The 22765-nt window shown below is 35.6% G+C and overlaps 3 protein-coding genes and 1 pseudogene across 5 annotated transcripts; all 4 read right to left on the bottom strand.

Moving 5' to 3' along the window:
- Positions 1-6819: 6819 nt before the first annotated feature.
- Positions 6820-9378, bottom strand: LOC114729067 (L-ascorbate oxidase). Its single transcript, XM_028916025.1, has 5 exons — positions 9063-9378; positions 8761-8853; positions 8460-8672; positions 8167-8355; positions 6820-7985 (listed from the first exon to the last, which is right to left on the bottom strand). The coding sequence occupies exons 1-5, from the start codon at positions 9339-9341 to the stop codon at positions 7026-7028; spliced, it is 1734 nt and encodes a 577-aa protein (XP_028771858.1). The 5' UTR covers positions 9342-9378; the 3' UTR covers positions 6820-7025.
- A 1844-nt stretch (positions 9379-11222) lies between these two features.
- On the bottom strand, positions 11223-14216 carry LOC114729021 (phosphoglycerate kinase, cytosolic). The gene is made up of 7 exons (XM_028915965.1): positions 14102-14216; positions 13785-13987; positions 13369-13446; positions 12975-13235; positions 12567-12884; positions 12133-12291; positions 11223-11853 (listed from the first exon to the last, which is right to left on the bottom strand). Exons 2-7 carry the CDS (start codon positions 13977-13979, stop codon positions 11659-11661), a joined length of 1206 nt encoding a protein of 401 aa, XP_028771798.1. The 5' UTR covers positions 13980-13987; positions 14102-14216; the 3' UTR covers positions 11223-11658.
- Positions 14217-15078: 862 nt separating this feature from the next.
- On the bottom strand, positions 15079-22467 carry LOC114729032 (peroxisomal 2,4-dienoyl-CoA reductase-like). 3 transcript variants are annotated; one of them, XM_028915984.1, is made up of 6 exons: positions 22464-22467; positions 19198-19418; positions 18041-18200; positions 16760-16929; positions 15748-15970; positions 15079-15420 (listed from the first exon to the last, which is right to left on the bottom strand). In XM_028915984.1, the coding sequence occupies exons 2-6, from the start codon at positions 19387-19389 to the stop codon at positions 15266-15268; spliced, it is 900 nt and encodes a 299-aa protein (XP_028771817.1). In that variant the 5' UTR covers positions 19390-19418; positions 22464-22467; the 3' UTR covers positions 15079-15265. The 3 variants fall into 3 exon arrangements, with proteins under 3 accessions (XP_028771817.1, XP_028771808.1, XP_028771825.1); XM_028915975.1 differs by lacking the exon at positions 22464-22467 and having other exon boundaries at positions 19198-19457; XM_028915992.1 differs by lacking the exons at positions 18041-18200; positions 19198-19418; positions 22464-22467 and adding an exon at positions 17918-18034.
- Positions 20653-22244, bottom strand: LOC114729052 (nuclear transcription factor Y subunit C-2-like; annotated as a pseudogene).
- Positions 22468-22765: the final 298 nt, after the last annotated feature.

Genomic DNA, 22765 nt, shown 5'->3' with positions numbered 1-22765 from the left:
ATAGAGAGAGAAAGTCTGTACCTGAGGATCAAACGTTTATCGCCATTGTTGGTGTTCTGTTGGGCATCATCATTACGAGCTGAAGGTTTTCCACGATTTGATAAGTTGTGCTGTCATTTATGGAGAGCAGAAAATAATTAGACAGAATATAACGTAGGATCAGCCAAACAAATCAATAGAAAAATATAATACGACGCACGAGGAAATATTAAGGATGGATTAATTTCCACATGAAAAAAATAGGTTAAACGGACAAATCATTTTAGAACCTTCCCCTTAATTAACATCAGTTTAAGCTTTTAAGGTCAAAAGATTATATATATTAATTAAATATGTATCAAAGTCTTCATATATATCCTTAAGTGGTCAAGAGTTGCAAACAAGTATGAATAATTAAAATACGTACCTGAGGAGCTGAGTTGGTTTTGAAGGAAAAGAAGTCATTTTCATCAGGGATTAATTTCTTGTTGATGTTTGAACACAGGCTACATCCAGAAGAGACTTTGCATGCTCTTTTCATGGAACGACGACGTCTTTTCAGATTTACTGTTGAATCCGAAAGGTCGTCGGCTTCTTCAGTGCAGTTCTGACAGAACCAATCGCCCTCGGGTACAGACTTTCCAAAAAATGAGCATGAAGTTGCGTAATTCACACAAAACAAACTAATATAACAACCAGAAAAATGGATCTTAACGTTATATTCTTCAAAAACAGAATGTTATATAACAATATTCACAACTTGTAAGTTAAAATTGCGGCTTAATATGTAGATTTTAATAATATGGTTTCCATATATATGTACTAAACGACGTATGTACGTACGTACCTCAAGAGGAGGATCAAGGCATTCGTAATGATAGGTACATGCACAAGTGTCGCAGCAAATCAACGATCCTACTTCGTTGCACTTCATGCACTCATAAAAATGCTGCCAAATGGAGAAAACTAATAAGTATTTTTAAAACCAAAATCTTCCGCCATTATAATTTAAAGCCTGATATATATATATATATATATATATATAGAGAGAGAGAGAGAGAGAGAGCAACGAGTGTGCTTATAAAAGTAACAATATTGTGGTAGCTGATATGAACCTATTCCTAGTTGTAGGGCATCAGAATTTAACTTTCTTTAACATCTCAAAACAATATAATGCAAACCCATTTTTGTCAAAAATATTTCATAAACAAGCAACTTTCATACAGAATAAACATGTACTGTTTAATTTGAAGACAATGGTAATTGAAGTTCGTAATACATATAAAGAAAAATTAGAGTTACAGCCTAAATAACGCAGAAAGCAACGAGCTTTGTGACTCAACACTTACAAATAATCTGGAACAACGTACTGTACTTGTAATGTTCAGTGATTATATGCTAGCTAAAACTGCTATATATAGCCAACAAACTAAATTCATCTTCGAAGTGCTTTGAAACTTACAGAAAAATTTATAGATAACAAAAGAAGACTTACCCCATCAACGCCTATAGCACGGGGCGGTGCTTCTAATAATAAGTAGCCCGCACCAGCAGCAGAATGTGAGTTGGAACTCTTTGAATTAATCAAGGAAATGGCTTTGTTGGAAGAAGAATATGATAATTTTCTTTCATTAAGACTAATGTACTTCCTCTTGCGTCTGCTTACACGATGACGCTCATCACCATTCTCACTGTTACTAGGAACTATTTCCATATCCTCCAACGTTTTAATTATGAATGTTATAATTCTTCTGCATGTACCCAGAAAAATATGTTACAGACACACATACATACATACATAAACAACGTGCAGTGCTAAATCTTGCATCAGACTTTCGAATCAAATAGCTTACAATGTTACGAGAGAATCAAGGGGAACGTCAAAGACATATAATTATTCATATTGAATATATTCACAATAAAAAGCAACTACAAAGGAGCATCAACGTTCAACTATTGCAAATTATGTGGAGACGTGACTTCTTTTGATTATGATGTTTTAATTAATACGTTGTTTATATATGTGATTGGTTTAATAAAAAATTAATGCTCAGACTAGTTATTATTGATGAATAAGATAAAAAAATATGGTAGAGTGCATCAACAAATCATTAAAGCACAATATTAAGAAAAGGGGATTGCCCTAATAAGCTGAGAAAACTCTCCTACTATAATTATAGTAAAAGAATTAAGGATAGAGTAATTAACGAAGTGGAAACGACTCCTCCTCCAAATTATTAAGAGCTTTAAACACCTATCTCTCTTTTGGGAATCTTCTCAAAGTTCTGACACATTCATATGCAATTTAATTTGCTCAACTGAAACTTGATGAAACTTCATATAGAAAGCGAGTTAAGCTGGAACTATATACATAACGGTGATCATGCTAAAGTTCAGTTTATTATTTATACAAGTATTCGAACCCCAAGGCCTAATCATATGGGACAGAAACTTTGGTGCTAATGTAAGCCAGTAAAACTGCGCAAGTTTCGCTCCAAGTCTAAGGCAAATAGAGAATCAAACACAAGTTCATTTCTATTACCATGATTCTTAAGTGTTCAAAGTAAGCATATGCGCAAACTCAAGGCTGTGCTAGCTAGTCTTCGTTTTGAACACAATCACAGTAAATTGATCCTCAAAACCAGTATGAGTCTCCCAGGCTATAATAATAACTTTTGGGTTTATTTTCATGAAACTAGGTGCATTAATTAATCTCAAATCTGATGAAAACCTCTTACAATGGAGGAGAACTTCACCCACAGAAAAAAAGAAAAGAAAAGAAAAGAAACACTTAGGAAGGTAAGACTCACGTAGGAATCCTATATAGACCTCTACCATTAATTACATGACCATCTCTTCGAACTTAAAACCCTAAGGGAGGATCCCATATATACTGCCAATTGATGAGCATTATCCTGTTGGGTGGGCCAACGTGCAGCCTTGTAAGACTCAACGAGGCGTTTAGAGTGAAATCGAACCGCAATAGTGCTTGATCTGATACTAAACACTCAATCTGACATATTCATGCGAGTTTACGACTACAGATATCCACTCCACCTGGCCATTTCCTCAATCATCTCAAATTCACTCCTAAATAAATCTTTTATGTCCTTAGTGACTATGATCATGTTGATTAAATTGGTCACTTACCTCACCAGTGGAAATTTAATTTCCAGCTAGACTAGTGATTTTCCTAAAATATGTGTGGGATCAAAACAACTCAAGAATCTGCAACCACTGCATTGTGCAGTAGGAGATCTAAATAAGAGATACAGGTGTGTGCAGCGACTAGAGAGGATCCAAGTCCAGGATCAAGACCTTTGATATGTTCAAAAGTTTCAAACTTTGGGGCTCAATTCTGGAATCTAACTACCATAAAACGCAAAATTCTGGAACAATCGCCTCCACCAGCAATCCTCGAATAGCCAGGATCTAACCCTCTTACAAAATCAAAAGAAGGGTCAAATGAAAGAAGCCATCAAACTATCAACCTCAAATGAAACAGGCAGACCTGAGATACAATGAACCACAACTGATGATCGATCAACAGACCTGAGACAAATAACAACATATGAATTAGCAGAATTTCACACACACAAATTAAACACTATATCAAACTGATGACCTGATGATACAATGAACCACAAATTGCTAACGCATGATTCAGACTCTTAGGTCAAAGAGAAACAGAAGAAAACCATGAATGGTGTGACTATGGGGAAGTGTGCTTGCAGAGAAGCAATATAAAGAGCCAATACCAGAAAATGGTAACTGGTATAAATTACAAAAGATGAGCCATATACACTGAATCAAAACTATTGTCGTGCGTTTTGCAGTGGGATCGGTGAGAGAGAGCGGTGGAATCTGTCAGCTTCTGCAGCCTCAATCCAGTGTGGCACTGTGCAGGCCATTTCTGCACTCCCATTTTGAGGACTTTCTCCGATTGGCTTCATTACTTTCCATGCTGGCTTCTGTCTTTCTCTACTCTTCTGCTTCCTTCCTTATTTGATTAATTACTTTGCAGTGAAGTAATTAAAGAATGTTTGTTGGAGGGAAGTCAACGTTTCAATGCTTAGTCCTCTGTGGGAGGAGGGAGACGGATATTATTCACTGTGTAGGGCTTTTCTGCATTATTCATACTTTAATTTTAAATATATGGCTTGAAATTTGATTATGTATGAGACCACTCAATTACAAAATTAATGAAAAAATGTTTGATAATTAGGAATCAAAATCAATGCTTTTTTTTTTCAAGTTTAAAAAATAATAGATGAATATATGATTATCATGGTAAAACATAAGTATTTTAAGTTAATATTAATTTTTTTATATGTCTGGTTTCATACCGAAAAGAAAAAGGACACACCCGACAGCTTAATGATAATGGATATTGAGATCAATTTATTTCATACTTCTTCTTCTTCTTCTTTCCCCCTGACATTTATTTCATCCGATAACATTGTTTTTTTCAATATAGGGTTGCCTATTTTTAGTCTAGAAAAGCTGTAAGAATAATTAAGAATAAACTAAAAAAACTTAATTGATTAGATTAATTTTTTTTACAAAGATTCACACTTATAAAGAATAATGGTATATAAAAAACGATTAAAAATATTCATGAAAATATAAGCAGTCTATAACGATAATTTAATATAAAAAATAAAATTATTAGTAAGCCACACAGTTTTTGAATCATGAATCATTTGACTGATATCAATTTTTTTTTGGTAATTGTTGTTAAATGTATTAAACTTTCAGACAACTTCCTCAAAAAGTTTCAATAAATTTTTTTTCGTAGTATTCATATAAATTTCTTTCTGAAAACATATCCTTGTTTATATATATATATATATATGAAATATTTATATTAAGTTTCTTATATTTACTATGTTGAGTTTTCTAATCTATCTGATCATGTGTCCTATATGTTAATATTTTAAAAATAAAACATGTGATTGGAAAACATAACATAATAAATATAAAAATTTTGATGTAAGTATTATTTTATATATATAGGTTTTTTGCCGACCTATATGTATATACATATTATATTCGGAAAATTTGGTCAAAGAGAAGGTATACAAAAAAACTGGTCAAAGAGTATATTAGGCATTTAATGCATTAATAGATACATGGCAACAAGAATTTAATGCATTAATGTCACCAAAAAAAAGATTTAATGCATTAATAATTTTTTGGATGAGATTTAATGCATTAATAGTTTATGAAATGCAATGCATTAATTCCCCAGCTCCCAATGAGCCGTTTTCCATCCATGCATTTTCAAACTATACCAATTAGATAGTTTTAAAATTGAATTAATTTTTATCTTTAAGCAAATGGGTCTTTTCACTAAGAAAAGATAAAATATTTTTATTTGTGGATTATTAAGTAAATTGATTAAGCTTTCTTTCTGAAGGGGGGAAAAAAAAAGATTAACCTTTCTTTCTCTAACTATCTGCTTATTTGTATTATTAAATAAACACAAAAAAGAGTAAAGTCTTGGTCTCTTGGAATATCGGCCAAAAGAAAAACAGAGAGTAAAGTCTTAGAATATATTTCTTTCTATGAACATATATGCGCATGCAATTATTATTAGAAGATCCAGAATAAATAAATATTATATCTTTTTATTTTTACAATGTCGATTCTAATACTAAGCACAGAAAATAATTAGATTTCAAAATGGTTTTGAATCATTTCCATATTCAATTTTTTATTTGTTTCCTCCGAGTAGCATAACTATTAAGCATCAGTGATGATTAAAAAATAGAGACAAGAAATAAAGTTCAGATGACACCATAAATAAATGTTGAACGATTTAGATTGTTTCTAATTTCAAGTCAGACAATTGTTCTTGCTCATTTAGACGTTTGTTGGATAAAAGATATAAATTGGATAATCACCTGTTACTAGATTGTATATTTAACATGAAATCTAAAAGTAGTTAGTATTATTAATGTTCCATTAATAAGAAATTTTTTGGTAAATTTTATCTGATATATTGATGTTAGGTTTTTTTTTTTTTTTTTGGGGACTGGATATTGATGTTCGGATTTGAAAGATATATAATTACATATATTCCCTCCGGTCGGGAAGGAAAAAAAGGGAGAAACTCACAAAAAAACCATTAAAATAAAACAATTGTATATAGAGATATATTATAATATTAGTATAAGTTTTAATAGTATAGGTTTTAATAATAATTTTTGTGAATGAGTCTTTGTATACAATTTTTTAATTTTGGAGGTTTTTTTTAATGATTTTTCTTTTTAAAAAAATAGGGGCAAGAAAAATAGGAAATTACACTCAAGTCTCACATAAGATAATTAATTTCAAAAAAGTCTCTAAAAATCTCGAAACGATTCCTAAATCCTCAGGGACCTATGTGTAATTAATTATAATTATGAAATTACGTATTTACCCCATTAATTTTATTGCAACAATTTATTTACAACCTCAACAGTGGCTGTTGATAACCTGAGAAGAAGTGGTTAACAACCTCAGCAGTGCTCATGACAACTCACTCTGTGAGATGCCAAGGGCATTGCCGAGGTTGTTAACTACCTCTCCTCGGGTTGTCAATAGTCACTGTTGAAGTTGGAAATAAATTACAATGGGTTCAAATTAATGGGATAAATAAGTAATTTCACAATTATAATTAATTACACATAAGTACCTGAGGACTTAGGAATCATTTCGAGATTTCTAGGGACTTTTTTAAAATTAATTATCTTCTGTGAGACCTAAGTATAATTTTCCCAAGAAAAATTTATCATATATGTGGTGGGAGGCAGGCGGGAACATCAAAATCTACCGAAGATCACTAAGCAAATCTTCAATAGATTTGGTAATGTGGAACTGGAAAATGAAAGGCACAGTGTTTATTCAATGGTGAACAAAGGCTATAACTGATGTGAAAACTTGTTGAAATTTCATGTGATCTGGCACTGCAACTTCAGTCTGATTGGTAAAATTGAGATTCTAAGCCTAATGTTTAACAACACTTGAAGATCCCATAATTGTTTGATTCAGGAGCATGGAACTCAAGGCCTGTGGAATTCTTTGGTAGCCCCACAGCCCAAAATGGAAGAAGGCAAATTGCCCACCATATCCACACCTTCCTGGAACACTACCGCCATGCCCATATAGAAGTGAGATTCAATGTGACAATGGAAAATCCACACTCCAGGATTATCGGCCTGGAATCGCAGAGCCGTCCATCCATAAGGATGAAGGGGCACAGTGTTCTTCAATATTGGGTTCACCAAATTCAGCTTCTTACCATCACTTTCACTGTCAAACTTCCCCTCCCCAAACCCTAGAACCCAGAAGTTGTGCCCATGGAGATGCCATGGATGCGTCTCGCTGTTCATTGGGGTCAACGTGTTAGCATTCTGCAGAATCACATCCACGGTGGAATTGAAATCCAGCTTGTAAATTCCGTTCCCTGAAGTGGCATTCACATTCCGAGGTACGCTATAGATATCATAATTTGCAGAATCGTAGTTTTCTGGAGGTGATGTTTGATCATCAAAAGCATGGGTTAATTTATATTTTAGGGCAATTAGGTAGGGGGTGATAGGAAGAGTCAAAGAAACATTGTTTAAGGACCATTTTTTGTAGCCATCTATAGTGTTTTGGGTATTGAGAAGCACTATGACTCTATCTGCCTTGGGAGGTGGTGTTTGGATGAACCCATGCCTGGCTTTGATGGCAAGGCTTTGAGATAAGCGAGATGAAGTGTGATTCCAAACAGGGCCTGGTGGTGGAACTGTTATGGGCAGTCTTTTGGGATGGTTGGGGAAGTAGTTGAGGATTGCTAACCCTAACGGGGTTGAGGGTTTTCTGCTGACAACATTAGTGGTGATCCAATAGTTTCTTGATGGATTTTGATTGGCTTTCAGAAGCACTGAGTATGTCTCACCAGAGTATGTGTATAGGTTCTCTACCTCAAAGGGTTCCACGTAGTGCCCATCAGCCTCCACAACAATCATTTTATGACCCTGCAAAACAAATCATACAATTTCTCAAACACCAACACAGTTAAAACACTACAAATTGTGTAGGCATACCGAGTCTGGACACTTCAAATTTAGACACTCATGTTAAACAACATATGACATTTTGGGTCACTGATACCCAAGTTATAGTTATAGACTTGTATATGCAAGTTGGCTAAAGTACCTCAATTTGGAAACTGAGAGACGAGAGGGAAGTCAAGCTGCCAATCCGGAGTCTGTATGTTTTACTGGGGTTAACTGTTAGTACATATGGTGAGCATTCAGAATTTGTTGTACTGCACACCTTGTTTACTGAGCTAGAAGGACCCAGGAGAGAGCAATTGAACCTTCCTCTTCCATTTATCAACAATGACTGAAAGAACATAAAACAAAACACTTTGTAAAAACACAAAATATATCTCACTTTGTTTTTGTACTATGGACATGCTCTGTTAGCATGTGATGCGGCTTAATTACCTGAGGCTCTCCAACAAAAACAAAGGGTATAGAGGATAAGCCTATAGCCTCATCAGAAGTGCTTTTGTGGTACCAGTCAGTGAGAAGGATGTTATAGTCGTGGTCATAGGTGAAGGGCTCTGATTCCCCTTCAGGGAGTGTTACAATAATGGTTCCAACTAGCCCAGCTTCCCTTTGCATGCCATAATGTGCATGGTATAAAAATGTCCCAGCCTGAATGTTTCACCACAAATAATTAGATGAAACTGCTTTTTAGCTACGTTCTTATGGCTACTGGCCTTATAGCATCACAGAAGCCCACCTTGTCAACAACAAACTTGTAAATGAAGGTATCCCCAGGTAGAATGGGACATTGAGTAACCCCTTCTGTTCCATCGCTCCAAGGTGTTCCTCTCTGCCATCAAATATCAATAATGCAAAAATACAACATTACAATTTATGCCTCAGCAGTTAAGATTTGTCTGTGTATATATTCAAAATAAAAGGGAGCGATGTGTATTTAACGCATTTAATGTGAAAAGATTATAATATAAACGGGAATGCTTTCATTAAACTTCCCAGTTTTAATATTCTCTGCCTGGAAATTATAGTCTATGGCATTACCTGTCGTATACCATGCCAATGAATTGCAGTATTCTCTGTTGGCAGGCTGTTCTTGACTTCAACCACGATTGTATCACCTTGCCGTGCCAAGATTGTTGGTCCAGGACTCCTTCCATTGATGGTTATAGTCAGCTTCTTGAAGCAATCTGGAGATTTGTATTCATGCTTCATCTCCCATTTGTAATGCCGAATTCTAGCATCCACTCTGGTCAAAAACATTAACAACATCAGTAGCAACAAACTTAGTGAGTTTCCTCTTTGCTTTGAAGACTCAGCCATTTTTGTTTGGCTGAGAAGTTGCTGGGTAAAGACTATAGATTGAGATGGCATTCTAACTCGAGTGTGTCTATATATATAGGAAGTTAGTCCAAGTGGAGTCAAAGTTAAGATTCTAGATGACAGAATGAATACATTTGCACTGATTTGTACATAGACCATTTTTTTATTCAATGTATGGAGACCATTATTTATTGTGTTGTATTATAGCAATCTTCACTTATTTGTTCTATGGATGCAAATTTGAAGCAGCTTATTTGCTAAGTAGATAGTAATATTAATTAAAACCAAAATACGAGTTATCATCTGTCGCACATGAATATAATATAGGAAACCAGCTTTGATTGTTGTGAGTCTTGGATTGGGAGCCTCACAAGTAGAGTATGGTTTATAAGTTCAAAATGTTCTTTCGGTTGAGGCTAGTTTTTTAGAATGGTTTTTTTTTTTTTTGGACTTGTGCTTGTAATATTGATCTTCTGTGGTCACTGGTTAATTACATGATGTATAACATATTATTGAAGAAAGAATAATACGAAAAATTAGAAAAATATATGTTCATTCTAACCTCACGGCAAGAAAAGGATGGCATTTTTGTTTTCCGGGAAAGTTATGGAAAGAAAATTAAAGCTGATGACTTTTGTCCTTCAAAAGAGATGCCATGTCTGAAAACTTTGGTTGATCATTGAATTGATTACTTTCGCCCTCACTTTCTACTCAGCTTACATGGGAACGCGAAAATGGTGTTACTTACAGAATCAAGGGATGACCGATCATTGATTTATGCTAAAGCAGAGGATCTGGAGAACGAATACTTTTTGTGGTTGCTGAATAAAAGAACAAATGTCCCTTCCTTGTGACATGGTGTAGATTCTATTTCACCAGCAACACTAAACACCCTTCATATTCAATTATGCCTTCTGCCGGGGAAGAATAAGCTACACAACTCCCCTTCCACGTCCCCTTTTTGTAGGGCCTATTTGAAATAGTTTGTAAGCAATTTTTTAACTGTGATTTATAGAATATAAGATCAATAGTTGTAAGAAAAATTATTTTGATTTGCATCATTCTAAACGAGGCCTTAATCATTTATATTTGGCTAAAGTACATATTTGGTCCTTTAATTTTAAAAAACAAACATTTGGTCCTTGAGCTCTAAAATCATTAGGCTTTAATGATGACTTTTTTGTAACAATTATAAATGTTTTGAAAATTAAACTTAATATGTTAGCATTTAAGAATATTTTATCAACATTTAAGATCCTAATGTCATCATTTTTTTAAAAAAAATTTAAGGTTAAAGGACTAAAAGTATACTTTTTAAAGTTAAAGACCAAATTAAAACCTTGTACAAAATTTAAGAACCAAATATATACTTTACCTTTTACTTTGGACTAAACCGTTTTAGGCTTTGGACTTTTTCTTTTGTCATTGGTCCATAATTTCTCTTTTTTTATAAAATTGAATGTAAAAATAAATTAAAAACATAAAAAAATTATAATAATTTGATGTTATGTTCAACTGAGCATATTCCTCTATGGAGTTATATGTTCATAGTTAACGGCCGCAAGATTTTTTATCCTATTTTTTTTAATACCTTTTAAATTTTGAGGTGCTTTATTATGGTAAATGGTCTAAATTCAGAATTTTGGGATCCAATTTTGTCATGGTTTAAGGAAGAAGAAAAGGATTGAAAAATGCGCCCAAAACGGTTGACCCGGACCAACTCAATAGCGGCCCATGAAGAAGAGGATGGGTCAAAACTCGCATGCAAATGCGGGCCCAGCCCAGCCTCGTCTCAAAAGGATCCCGTGTCAATTTCGAGTAAAAGGCTCCTAGTATTATCTGCGGATCACATCATATTGCTTACATTACTTGAGCGAATGCTTTAGTACAAGATTTTGTTGGTAACAAGTAGCATTTTTCACCAAACAATTTCCGATGTAAACTAGCAGGCCTGTACTGCCCTTAATTTCACCACAGCCGTTAGCCCAATTAACAACAGCAAAAAAATAAAATAAAATAAAAAAGGAAGGGGAAGAAAAAAGGATTGGGGGCTACCAGATAAACCATAGAATAGATATAGATAAACTAATGCAAAATTCATGCTTTGGACATTAGCATTTTTCAGCCTTCAGAAAGACCAAACGCATCAACATAAAGCCACAAAAACCTCTTTTATTTTCAGGCCTACCCTATATTAGCCGCCGCTTCAAGAGCATCATCTCTGTTATGACTAAATGGCAGTACGGGTTGAAACTCACCGATAAAAACAGCACAAAAATACACAAATCGCTGGCTCTTCCTCATTTTGACTTTATATTCAAGCATCATCAAGTGCAAGGACTCCAGGGAGTTGCTTCCCCTCAAGAAGCTCTAAGCTGGCACCACCACCGGTAGAGATGTGGCTCATCTTGTCGGCAAGCCCAACCTTCTCCACAGCAGCGACCGAGTCTCCTCCTCCAATGATGGTGGTCACCCCCTTACCACTCAGCTCTGCCAGTTTCTTGGCTATAGCCTGCACAGAAAAGAGAACAGCCCACTCTGATAATGCCCAGAGCAAAGAAAATTAATCTGCATCATGGACTCAGTGATCAATACTTGTCCAGCGTGATTTAAGGGCTTCATGTAGCAAGTTAATATGTTTTTAATGGAGTCATATACACAAGGAAATAAGTTGGTTAAAAAATTTAAGGGCTTCCTTTATTATAAATGCCGCAAACTTGCTCCTTCGATGTCATATGCCCGAGGAAATAAGTTGGTAAGAAAATGAAAGTGGAGTGTAACAGGTTAATACCTCTGTTCCTGCTGCAAACTTGTCAAACTCGAAAACACCCATTGGACCATTCCAAATGATGGTCTGAGTCGTATCCAAAGCATCACTGAATGTTTTAATGGCATCAGGCCCAATATCTAACCCCATCCATCCATCAGGGATGCTTGATGCTGGCACAACCTAGAGGCATTACCAAAACTTTTAGAATTTTTAAACCACGCTACTTAGATCATAAAACTACTACAAATAGTCATTATAAAATTTCCTTCATTCACATAATGCCGCTTTCAAAAGAGTGCTAATAACATAAATCAATCAATTATCCCATAGAAATGAAGTGTTCTGCAAGTTTGTACAAGCACACTAGTTATGTCCCCATACCTCAGTAATCAAATAAGCGCGTAAAGTAACAACAAAGATAATATCATCAAATATTTTCCATGAAAAGCTAGTACCTTGCTGTTAGCATCAGCAGCAAACTTGTCAGCTATGACCACATCAGTTGGAAGCAAAAGAGAGACCCCCTTTGCATTAGCCTTCTCAATAAGTGAAGTAGCAAGATCGAGCTTGTCTTCTTCCACTAGAGATGACCCAACTGAATGACCCTGGGCCTTGTAGAAGGTATAAATCATCCCGCCCCCAAGCAAGAGAACATTGGCCTTCTCCAACAAAGATTCTATAACTCCAATCTTGGTCGATACCTTTGAGCCACCCACTATAGCTGCAAATGGTCTCTTGGGGTTTGCCACAGCTCCAACTAGATAATCAAGCTCCTGAAATAATAGAACAAGTTACAGATAAATCAAACTGTATAAGCCAGATAAATGATACAGCTAATAATTACCAGTTTACCACCTAGATACCTTCTGCATAAGGAATCCAGCTACAGACGGCTTCAAATATTTGGCAACTCCCTCTGTAGAAGCATGAGCTCTGTGGGCTGTGCCAAATGCATCATTGACATAGAGATCAGCAAGAGAAGCCAGCTTCTTTGCGAATTCAGGATCGTTCTTCTCTTCCTCCTTGTAAAACCTCACATTCTCAAGAAGCAAAACACCACCTTCTGAGGTTTGTGCAACCAATTTCTCAACTTCCTCCCCAATACAATCATTTGCCATCTTAACCTGTCATAAGGAGAAAATAACAGGGTGATTAAAAACGATAGCAGTTCTATTCAAAAAAAAAAAAAATGATAGCAGTCAAGAAAAATAAGTTCTCACGAATAATTTACTAAGCAGGAAAGTGAAGAAGGCATACCTCAACTCCCAGAAGTTCAGATAGCCTTGGCACGAGGGGCTTCAAACTGTATTTCGGCGTTACACCCTTCGGACGTCCCTGGAAATGGCATTTTTCAAGGTGAATAACATTGCAAGTTAACCAACACTAGTCATTCATAAAATAAGGATATCGCTTGTAGACATTCAAAATTTATAAGGACAGCTCAACAGAAAATCTAAAGTTCGAATTTCTAAGGACAGACTCAGCAGAAGATCTAAGACCCTCGGATATAGATAGTTTCAGAAATGAAATAGCCGTCTGAATCGCCCCCAATGCTCCATAATACAAAACCAAGCTAATACAAACAGGCGATATATAATGTAAAATACAAAAACCAAATTCAAATCAATTAAAAAAAAAAATGCAATGCGTTTGAATGGGAAAGCATAGCATACCAGATGGCTGGAAAGAATGACCTTTGCACCATGATCCCTCAAGTACTTGATAGTGGGAACAGCAGCGCGGATTCTGGTGTCATCAGTAATGTTGGAGTTATCATCCAAAGGAACGTTCAGATCAACCCTGATAAACACCCTCTTCCCCTTCAAATCAGCCTCCTTCAAGGTACTCACACTTCTCTTAGTCGCCATAACAATACCTTCAAATCCAAATCCCCAGAAACCAAAATGATCAGAACAAAAAAGAATACAAAGGAAAAACACCAAACCAACTACCACGTAAAAGTTGAAAGATATTTGAGAGCGAAACTCACAATGGTGAACGAGAATATGATATGATCAGAGATGCAAAAATGCGGGTGAAATGAGACTTGCAGCGGACAGAAACGAAGCAATAACGGATGCGAAGATTCTAGAAGATTTATAGTGGGAAGAGCGAGAGTCTCTGGGTTTAGTGGGAAAGGTACGCGCGCTATTGCAGAGTGGCTGGCCACCCAATTGGCCGAGGGAACTGCCTGTGGGCGCAGCAAATCTATGGACCGAAGTTGCTTCGCAATTCCCAAACCAACCTCGCAGCCCAATGTTCATTGGTCCAACTTTTGATTGTAGTCTACTTTTGGTACTTTAGATGCGCCCTTCCATTATATTTTATGGAAATAAAGAGAACTTTTAAGAAATTTTATCGAACAGTTTATAAAATATTAAATCTCAACAATTAATCTTTTATTTAATGATAGCCATAGAGAAGGAATGGAGAGAGGAAAAAAATGAGAGGACGTGGGGGGAAAAATCAAAATTCTTCCGTTATGATAAGTTAATAGTGTATTTGGTAAATTTAATACTATCTCGGTTTTTAATATAAAGCTCATTTGATTTTTATTTTAGTCCTAAATGTAAAACCCCAATCCATTTTGTCTCTCATATTTATTTATTTTTTTCTTAAAATAATTCTTCTAATAATATAGTTCTAGCCAATAAATTTGATTAGTAAAGATATTTAGAAAGACAACATTTATTTATTACAAATAATTAACTCAACTTATTTTTTTAATTTACTTAAATTAGTAAATTAGTTCTTATATTTAGAATAGTAGATAGTAGTATATACATACATTTTCTTTTTAAAAGCAGGAAATCAAATACAGTTTCGCTTCTTTCATAGTGGTATATTCTAATTTTAATTTTAATTTTCTCCTTTTGAACATAATTTCTATTTTATGTTTTTCAAAATTGTATTTTACATTTTAGATTGGGGTGAGACCAAAGAGCCTCATGCTCGTGTAGAGAGAGATTGATTTAGTTTATTAATTTATCAATTACTGTAAATTAAATCCATTTAAGGATTTTTTTTTAATTGTATTTTTCTACTAACTTCGACATAGAAGATGGAAGCACCGAAGAGCAGATGATATGTCTGTTCTCCATAAAAATCTGTGGGAAAGTGACTAGCTAGAGGCTGACATTCTTCCAATAAAGCCTCACATCTTGCTCCTTGGAACACCAACTGGTGCATCTCTGGACCTTTTTTCAACTACTCGTGAAACCTGCTTCACTGCATCTTTCGGCAAATGACGAGGCCGGCTCAGCCACAGTCCTCCATCTACTATCACAATGTTGCCATTGACGAATTTTCCTTCAAGAATTTGCAGAACATGTTACAAAGAAAACAAATAGGGAAATGGAAAAAATGAGGAGTCACTGAACACATGTACCAAGAGGAGCAAATGAAACCAGACGAAGCTTAGCATTCCCCGCAAGATTTTTCAAAGATGTATTAATTATTTGGTTCCTATACTTTTGACTTGTTCTTAATTCAATTTCTAAACTTTGGACCAATACATCTCAATTCCTGAATTTTAACTCGCTACATATCAATCCATATAGTTTCTAACAATTTGTGTTGGGTTACTTAAGATGTTTACGAGTCAGAGTATTTGCATGAATAAATGAAGTTACCAACCTGCATCTGATACAAGGTAGAGAGCAGCCATGGCAATATCCCATTTCTCCCCAAGTCTATACAAAGGCATGTATTCTCTGGCTTTGCTATTTATTTCTTGAGGAACCAGTTTACTCATGCCAGGAGTATCACCAATTGGACCAGGTGCAATCCCATTAACTCTAATATCATAATCAGTTCCCCACTCTAGTGCCAAGTTTCTCGTAGTGGCATCAACAGCCGCCTGTCAGAGAAGAATACGTTAACTAAGTATATGTCACATGTATATCGCTGAGATAATAGAGTGAGAAAGAGTGATGAAACAAAAAGAAAGAACAGAAAACAAAACATATTGTTGACAGATTGATTGGGCACTCGAGTAGGATGGAGAATTCTTTCTAAAAACTAGCTAATGGAACAGAAGAATCAACTTGTTTGAAAGTCATGCATCATACGAAGTAGCCCATACCAAATACAAGACTAAGCATCTCATACTATATTGGTCTCCATCAATTGGCCTCCTTGGACAATTGACATCTCAACAGCCGCAATAGATGACACTTTACTACATCTCCCCACCATTTATAATCCTTTACCTAGAGCCCTATCTAGAGCCATCAAACATAAGCTCTGATGACAATTAATGGCCACTTAACTGGGGTGAGAAATCCTCCTTCAACGTAACTTTAATGTAAGAGACCCCACCAATTTAAGTTCCCGATAAAGTAGTTCATGCCACTCAATGCGGTGTCGGTCATCTCATATTATCTTATTTTCATCAAAGAATCAATTATAAGGCATGTAAGAATGAACCCTGGTCATCTCATATTATCTTACTTTCATCAAAGAATCAATTATAAGGCATGCAAGAATGAACCCTTAAGATTCAATTTATACTAATACAGTAACATTGCAATCATAATAGTACTAACTTTGAATACACACAGCAAGCAATTATTTCCTTCATTTACAATACTTCTCTAAATTTTGAATATCGCCTAAAATATATAATACATTAAAAGTAAATACAAACCTTAGCTGCAGACACATGAATTTGATACCAAGAAGCCGTATAATGTAGGGTAGCACTAATGTTTAGTATTGACCCCCCACCAGAAGAGCTCCTTCCTAGTCCTCCTTTCTTGAGATACTTTAGTGCCTCATGGCACATTGTAAATGTTCCAACAGAATCAATATCCATAACTGGAAACAAATTTAGAATGGATCAATATTGCCTTTCTTGTACCCGATAAGAATAATTAACAGACTGCGGTAAGGTCCATGAAAAAAAAAAAAGGAAGGAAAAACAGAGTGTCCTATGTTCTAAAATCAACTTGTTATGTAAAAACAGGTCTTAGACTGACTCAGCCTAAAACACAATGACGCATTTTACCTTACCAAACTTCTTGATGAATGCCTTCTGTAGACAATCGGGGATTTTGTAGCATGAGAATCAGATTATGATTGAACTGGTTTAACACGAATAACGTCCAAGTGTCTTTAGTTTTAGCCTTTAGGGGTTCTCATGCACAGTGGCACAAATATAATTATATCTAGTCACAAAACTATTCAACTATTTACAGATTTTTAAGTGCATTAGCAGTGGTCTCTAGGGAAAATTCTGTCTGGATTTATTCTTGCCAGTTCTACATTACCATGGCCACTGTTGGCAGCAGCATAGTTGTTGTCCCGTCAATGGCATCATAACTACTACCTCTAAAATTTGGCACACCACTGTACCAGTGCTTCTAGAAGACAGGAAGTTGAATAAAAATATTTCTTCATCCCTCACCACATCACTACTTAAGCAACAGTTTAATTGCAAGTTGAGCAGCATTTCACCATTCATATTTGATCATAGATTGTGGTCAGGCCTTTTAAGAGTGCGAAAACATGAATGTTTCATACATATAATAACCATTAAGTCCAACAGGAGCATATAACATAAAAAATTGATAGAAGGTGAGTGTCAGTAAATTCTTTTGTTAAAAAAAAATTTTTCACTCATCTTTATTCGCTGAAGGCCAGAAGTTCTACAATTCAGATTCCCCAAAAAACATCTTGTTTTTTCTAACCATCCTTCTTTATTTGATAAAACAGAAAATTTTTGAGACATCGTTAACAAGCAAATGCATCTCCATATCACTTTAGAATTGCTTGACATAAAGTATGCTAAACATTAATCATTAACCTGTTTCTTCTCTTTCCATGCTGCTTTTCCTCTATCATGGGAGAGGATTAGGACTCATGTTATGCTAGGATCCCCACCTTAAGGGGAAAAAAATTCAAGCCAATATTCTTAAAGTAAAACAACCTGTTCGAAATCCATTAGGAGATAGATCCTCTGCTGACACCAGAAAGTTTCCTGCTGCAGCATTCACAAGAATGTCAATCCTTCCAAAATGCTCATAGGCCGATTCCACTACTCTTGCTGCATCTTCTTGCTTGCGAACATCCCCCTCAAATCCAATAGCCTAAGTGAAATGCTCAAATGATTTAGATTGCCCAAAAATAGTCATCAATGACCATTTCCACAACATATATTACAAAAATGTCATCTCTATTGACATTTCAACAAACTACATAAGAAAAGTGATCATCAATGTCAGCTTTTAGCCCTTTTCTATAAGGCTATAAGCAATCAAGAGAGAACATGCACAATCCGTCACTCAAGAGGTGAATGAATAGACAACAATAAAAAACATAATAAATAGATATTCTCGTGGCTCACTTAATAATAGACATCGAATAACCAGTAAGGAATCTGGTGTAGTTAGTGGAAGGGGATACATATAGCATAAGCACTTCCGAACATTACTTTTGATGGTTGCGTCATTAACCTGTAACTAGGCAAATAAGAAGCATAATAAGAGGTCACTACAGTGAGCTTCTTTTAACAAGGTTACTGCTTACTACGTACGATTCAGATAGCCTTCTTTTCTGTAAGCCCAATGAATCGACCTTTCATTTCAACTCAATTACTAACTTCAGCATGAGGACATGTTAACCATAACTATTTGGACGAAAGCCCCGGTTAGAAGGAAAGGTCCCATTTTCAGTACGAGATAACAATTATGCAAGTTGTGAGCTCAACTATTATTGATAATGTGTTATTTAATACCAAGTAACATCTAAACTCATTGTTTCATCTAGAGATCCCTATAGGGTAGTGTTCCTATGTCTGGCGTTTGCTTCTTTAAATACAAAATAAATACCAATGATCATCTGACTGAATGGGTCGACAGTTGAAGTTTTTCTTCTCGGCCGGATTATTTCCAGAGAATCAAAGAAATCCCAAAACTGGGTCGAAGTTGCGGAGCACAGAAATAGGAAGGAATTTGATTAACCCGAACGAAACGATGAGAAAGTAAAAGTTCAACATTCAAGATGGTGGATTGCAAAGGAAAAAAAAAAAGAAAATTTCAAGACCGTGGACAGAATCTTAAAATCAATTTCCAAAGGAGAAATTACCGGTATTCCGAGGGATTGGAGAGCAGAGACAGCAGAGTCGAGAACTTGCTTGCGTCGACCCATGATGGCAACGGAAGCACCATGTTTGCCGAATTGCGTGGATATTTCGAATCCAATTCCTGAGCCTCCTCCTGTGATAAGAGCAACCTTGCCCTTCAATACATCTGGCTTGAATGGTGAATCCATGGCCATAGTCTTCGTTTCTTCCCTCACCGAGAACTCTGGAGCTGAAGGCAAACGAGGATTCGAATAAAACAGCTTAGCTGGAACATGAATTCGTATAAATTATAGTAATTGTAGCTTTCCTTCTCCGTCCATGTTCGATTAAATTAATTATTACATTTCGGTCAAGGTCAAAAAAAGTGATTATTGCATTTAGAGAGAGAGAGACACCAGGTCAAAAAAAGTTTTTTTCCCGCCGGAATTATAATAGTATTCATAGTATTTTTTGGCCAAATAATTAGAGTATTTTTGAGCAAAAACATTATAGCATTTAGAAAAGAAAAAATCTAAGCTGGTTAATCTTGATAATCTTTTGAAACATTTCATTGATCTATTTTATTTTTTCAATTTGTTCCCCATGTCAAATAATTCCATAAATTTAATTCGAACAAGGGCTAAGATTACTTGCATGTGAAGAGTAATTATAAATTTTGGCCGGGTATTTTACTTTTAAAAAATATAAATAAATTACCATTTCCTACTGTTAAATTTTATTAAAATCATACATGTGCATAATGTTCAGTGTTGGAACTAGGAGTGTTCAGTTTGTCTTGTCCCGGTTTGTCTCATCCTGGTCTCGGTGAGTTCGAGACGGACAGGACAGAACAAAAAAATTTCTGGACAGAACAGGTACGGGACGGGAATAGTGACTGGAACGGGATGGCCCGAAATATTTTTTTTAAAAATTATTTATTAATAATTATTATTAAATTATTAAATTTACTTATTAATAATAATAATTATTTTTATAGTGATTTTTAGTTCTTAATATAGTATCTTAACAAAAATCTCATTCCTCAATAAAATAATTCATAAAGATATTATAAAGTGTTTTTTTTTCCTGTATTTTTTTCACAGTTATTTTTACATTTTTTATACTATATAATTGCGCATTCTACATAATATTTTTAATGATGTTTTTATCTTAGAAACTCAATAAAAATAAACATTATAACATAAAAAAATTCATCTAAAAATTATATATATTTAATAAAAAAGGGAAACAGGATGTCCCTATCCATCCCGATTCTGTTAAGACTGAGACAGAACCAGAACGGATCAGGACACGGGACAAAATCCCTATCCTATCCCTATTCACCAGGAACGGGACTGGGACGTCCCATGAACACCCTTGGAAGCCATACAATCTTCAAACTTGGTGAGGACTAACGAATTATCATTATTCAAAAACCTTGACAAACCTACGAACTTGCTAAGTTGCCAGAGACGAGGAACTGAGAGGACCTGAATCACGAGATCGAAAATTATCCATCATAATAAAATGTAATGTAGAAATCAACCAGCCTCCATAAAAATTACAGCGCAAAATAGACCCTTTTTCCCATCAACCTCCGACTTCCTAAACTCTACATGAGAACTACCCCAAACTAGTGTAACTACCAAACCAATTACTGAAACCAAACTCAGCCATATAAATGCTCAAAGATCAGAGCTCATACAAGCACCATTTTAATGCAATGCAAGCACTGCATATATGGCAAGGACTTTGCAGTTGCCAATGAAGAAGACTAAACTACTGCTGCATAAAAGCCTTAGAAGTTAACCATTAGCAATCAGAAGACGCATTCTGTTTTCTAATTTGATTGGCCATAGTTGTCAAGTGTCTGTTTGTTGCTGATCAGGTGGCGGTGGCTGTTGTGATGGTTGTGTTTGAGGCCACGGCATAAAAGACATATGAGGTCGAGGCTGCTGTGAAGCATATAGTGCTGCCTGGTCAACTAGTTTTCCCATGATCATCCCAGTATGTCCTACAGGATGCTGTGGTGGGACATAATAATATGGCATATCAGTTGGGGAACCTACAACCGGAATTGTAGCTTTTGTTACTCCAAGCCCCTCTTCTTTCAACTCATCTCTTGGATAATGTCAACCAAGAAATCGAATACGTCAGTCCTTGAAATTGCAGCAGCTATATCATTCTTCTGCAGTGTTCTCCTCTTGTTTTCTTCTGTGTGGATCCATGAGCGCAGAGTCAACTCCAGGATAAACATTTCACATGCTTTCGCAAATATGACTGGGGCCTCTGCTGAAATCATCCGGACATCCTCATCAGCTTTCATTATTTTCTTTATCCTAGCAAGTGGAAGACTGTGATTCTTGAAGTCAGTCGTTTGCTCAATTTCTCGCAGTTGGTCAGCCCAAAAAATCTGAAGCTGCTGTTGCTGCTGCTGCTGCTTTTGATGGTGGAAATGATGTGCTTGCTGGTAAGCAATTTGGTGAGGGGAATTTGAGAACGGGGCTGGAGGCTGTGCTGAGGAAGGTATAGTTACAGCAGGTGTTCCAGAAGCTACCATGGGAGCAGTCTGGTAGTGAGTAGAATAGGCCATCTGGCCAGGGCGGCGGCAGCAACTCCTGCTGCATGATTTGCGGCTGCTGTTGTGCCTGCTCCGATTGATCCATGACCACCAATTAATGCTATAAGATTGTCTCCTCTAACTACTCTCCCTTTAGAACTGATAAGAGAAAAAAAGAAGGGGAAAAAAGAAAAGAATTGGTACAAAAGATTATGTGGAAACTAAAAAGCATACATAAATTTAGCAAATTAGCCTGACTCTCAGTTATTTTTATCAGCATACAGTGAGAGACTGAGAGGGATATTCAACAGTCCACATTGCTTAATCAAACATGCATCCCTTCTCTCTGAACTTTTTATCCTCCACAACATCATATTTCTGTATGGACAAAGATTTATATTGGTGAAGACCAAGATTACAGTAGCTTAGTAAGAAGTTGGTATTTCTTCACTCCAATATTGAATATTAATGGCTGATAAGAGCAAGTTTTTTCTTTTTTTCTTTTAATCACCTTAAAGATGCTTAGCGAGGAAAAAAAAAAAAAAAAACCTGCCATATCCCGATTTGATATAAAAAAATGGAAATGAGAAGGGAATAAAGTGAATAAAGTGATTTAGAAGATAAAAAATAACGCTTACACTGATTCACAAAAAAAATATATATATAAAATAAAATTATGCCCCTTCTTCTAAAAACTACTAAAAAGAGATTCCCCCGGGGGGGGGGGACTGGTGAGTGATTATTCCAATTTTACAATAGACATTGCAAAAAAAACAAAAAAAAATTTGCTTCACCCTTTCCTTGTCAATTGTCAAACCAGACAGGGTCCAGGGCTTAACAGACCTAAAAAATTAGTCAGTTAGGGATGAAGCCTGAACAGAAAGGTCAAAACCTTAACGGCTATAAGGCAAAGAAGGCTTGGGAAAACGTAAAAGTTATGCAGGTGCTATTGTGAAAATTACTTATGGTTAGGGCATTTCAGTTTTTATTTCGTTTCACCAAACAGAAATGGAAATCATGATGGTCAAGAA

This window comes from Neltuma alba, unplaced genomic scaffold (assembly GCF_004799145.2).
Source record: "Neltuma alba isolate B1F8T4 unplaced genomic scaffold, ASM479914v2 tig00002458_pilon, whole genome shotgun sequence".
NCBI lineage: Eukaryota > Viridiplantae > Streptophyta > Magnoliopsida > Fabales > Fabaceae > Neltuma > Neltuma alba.
This window is presented reverse-complemented; position numbering and strand designations above follow the sequence as displayed.

Excerpts from the sequence above, each read along its gene's own strand:
- LOC114729021 (XM_028915965.1), bottom strand. The coding sequence starts at position 13,979 with ATGGCGACTAAGAGAAGTGTGAGTACCTTGAAGGAGGCTGATTTGAAG. Across the intron at positions 13,447-13,784 it reads TCATTCTTTCCAGCCATCTG|GGACGTCCGAAGGGTGTAAC; the intron begins GTATGCTATGCT and ends TGCCATTTCCAG. Across the intron at positions 12,885-12,974 it reads CTGGATTCCTTATGCAGAAG|GAGCTTGATTATCTAGTTGG; the intron begins GTATCTAGGTGG and ends CTATTATTTCAG.
- LOC114729067 (XM_028916025.1), bottom strand. The coding sequence starts at position 9,341 with ATGGCTGAGTCTTCAAAGCAAAGAGGAAACTCACTAAGTTTGTTGCTA. Across the intron at positions 8,356-8,459 it reads TTTTTGTTGGAGAGCCTCAG|TCATTGTTGATAAATGGAAG; the intron begins GTAATTAAGCCG and ends ATGTTCTTTCAG. Across the intron at positions 7,986-8,166 it reads CTCTCAGTTTCCAAATTGAG|GGTCATAAAATGATTGTTGT; the intron begins GTACTTTAGCCA and ends TTTGTTTTGCAG.
- LOC114729032 (XM_028915984.1), bottom strand. The coding sequence starts at position 19,389 with ATGGCCATGGATTCACCATTCAAGCCAGATGTATTGAAGGGCAAGGTT. Across the intron at positions 18,201-19,197 it reads TCCAATCCCTCGGAATACCG|GCTATTGGATTTGAGGGGGA; the intron begins GTAATTTCTCCT and ends CATTTCACTTAG. Across the intron at positions 15,971-16,759 it reads TTCATGTGTCTGCAGCTAAG|GCGGCTGTTGATGCCACTAC; the intron begins GTTTGTATTTAC and ends CTTCTCTGACAG.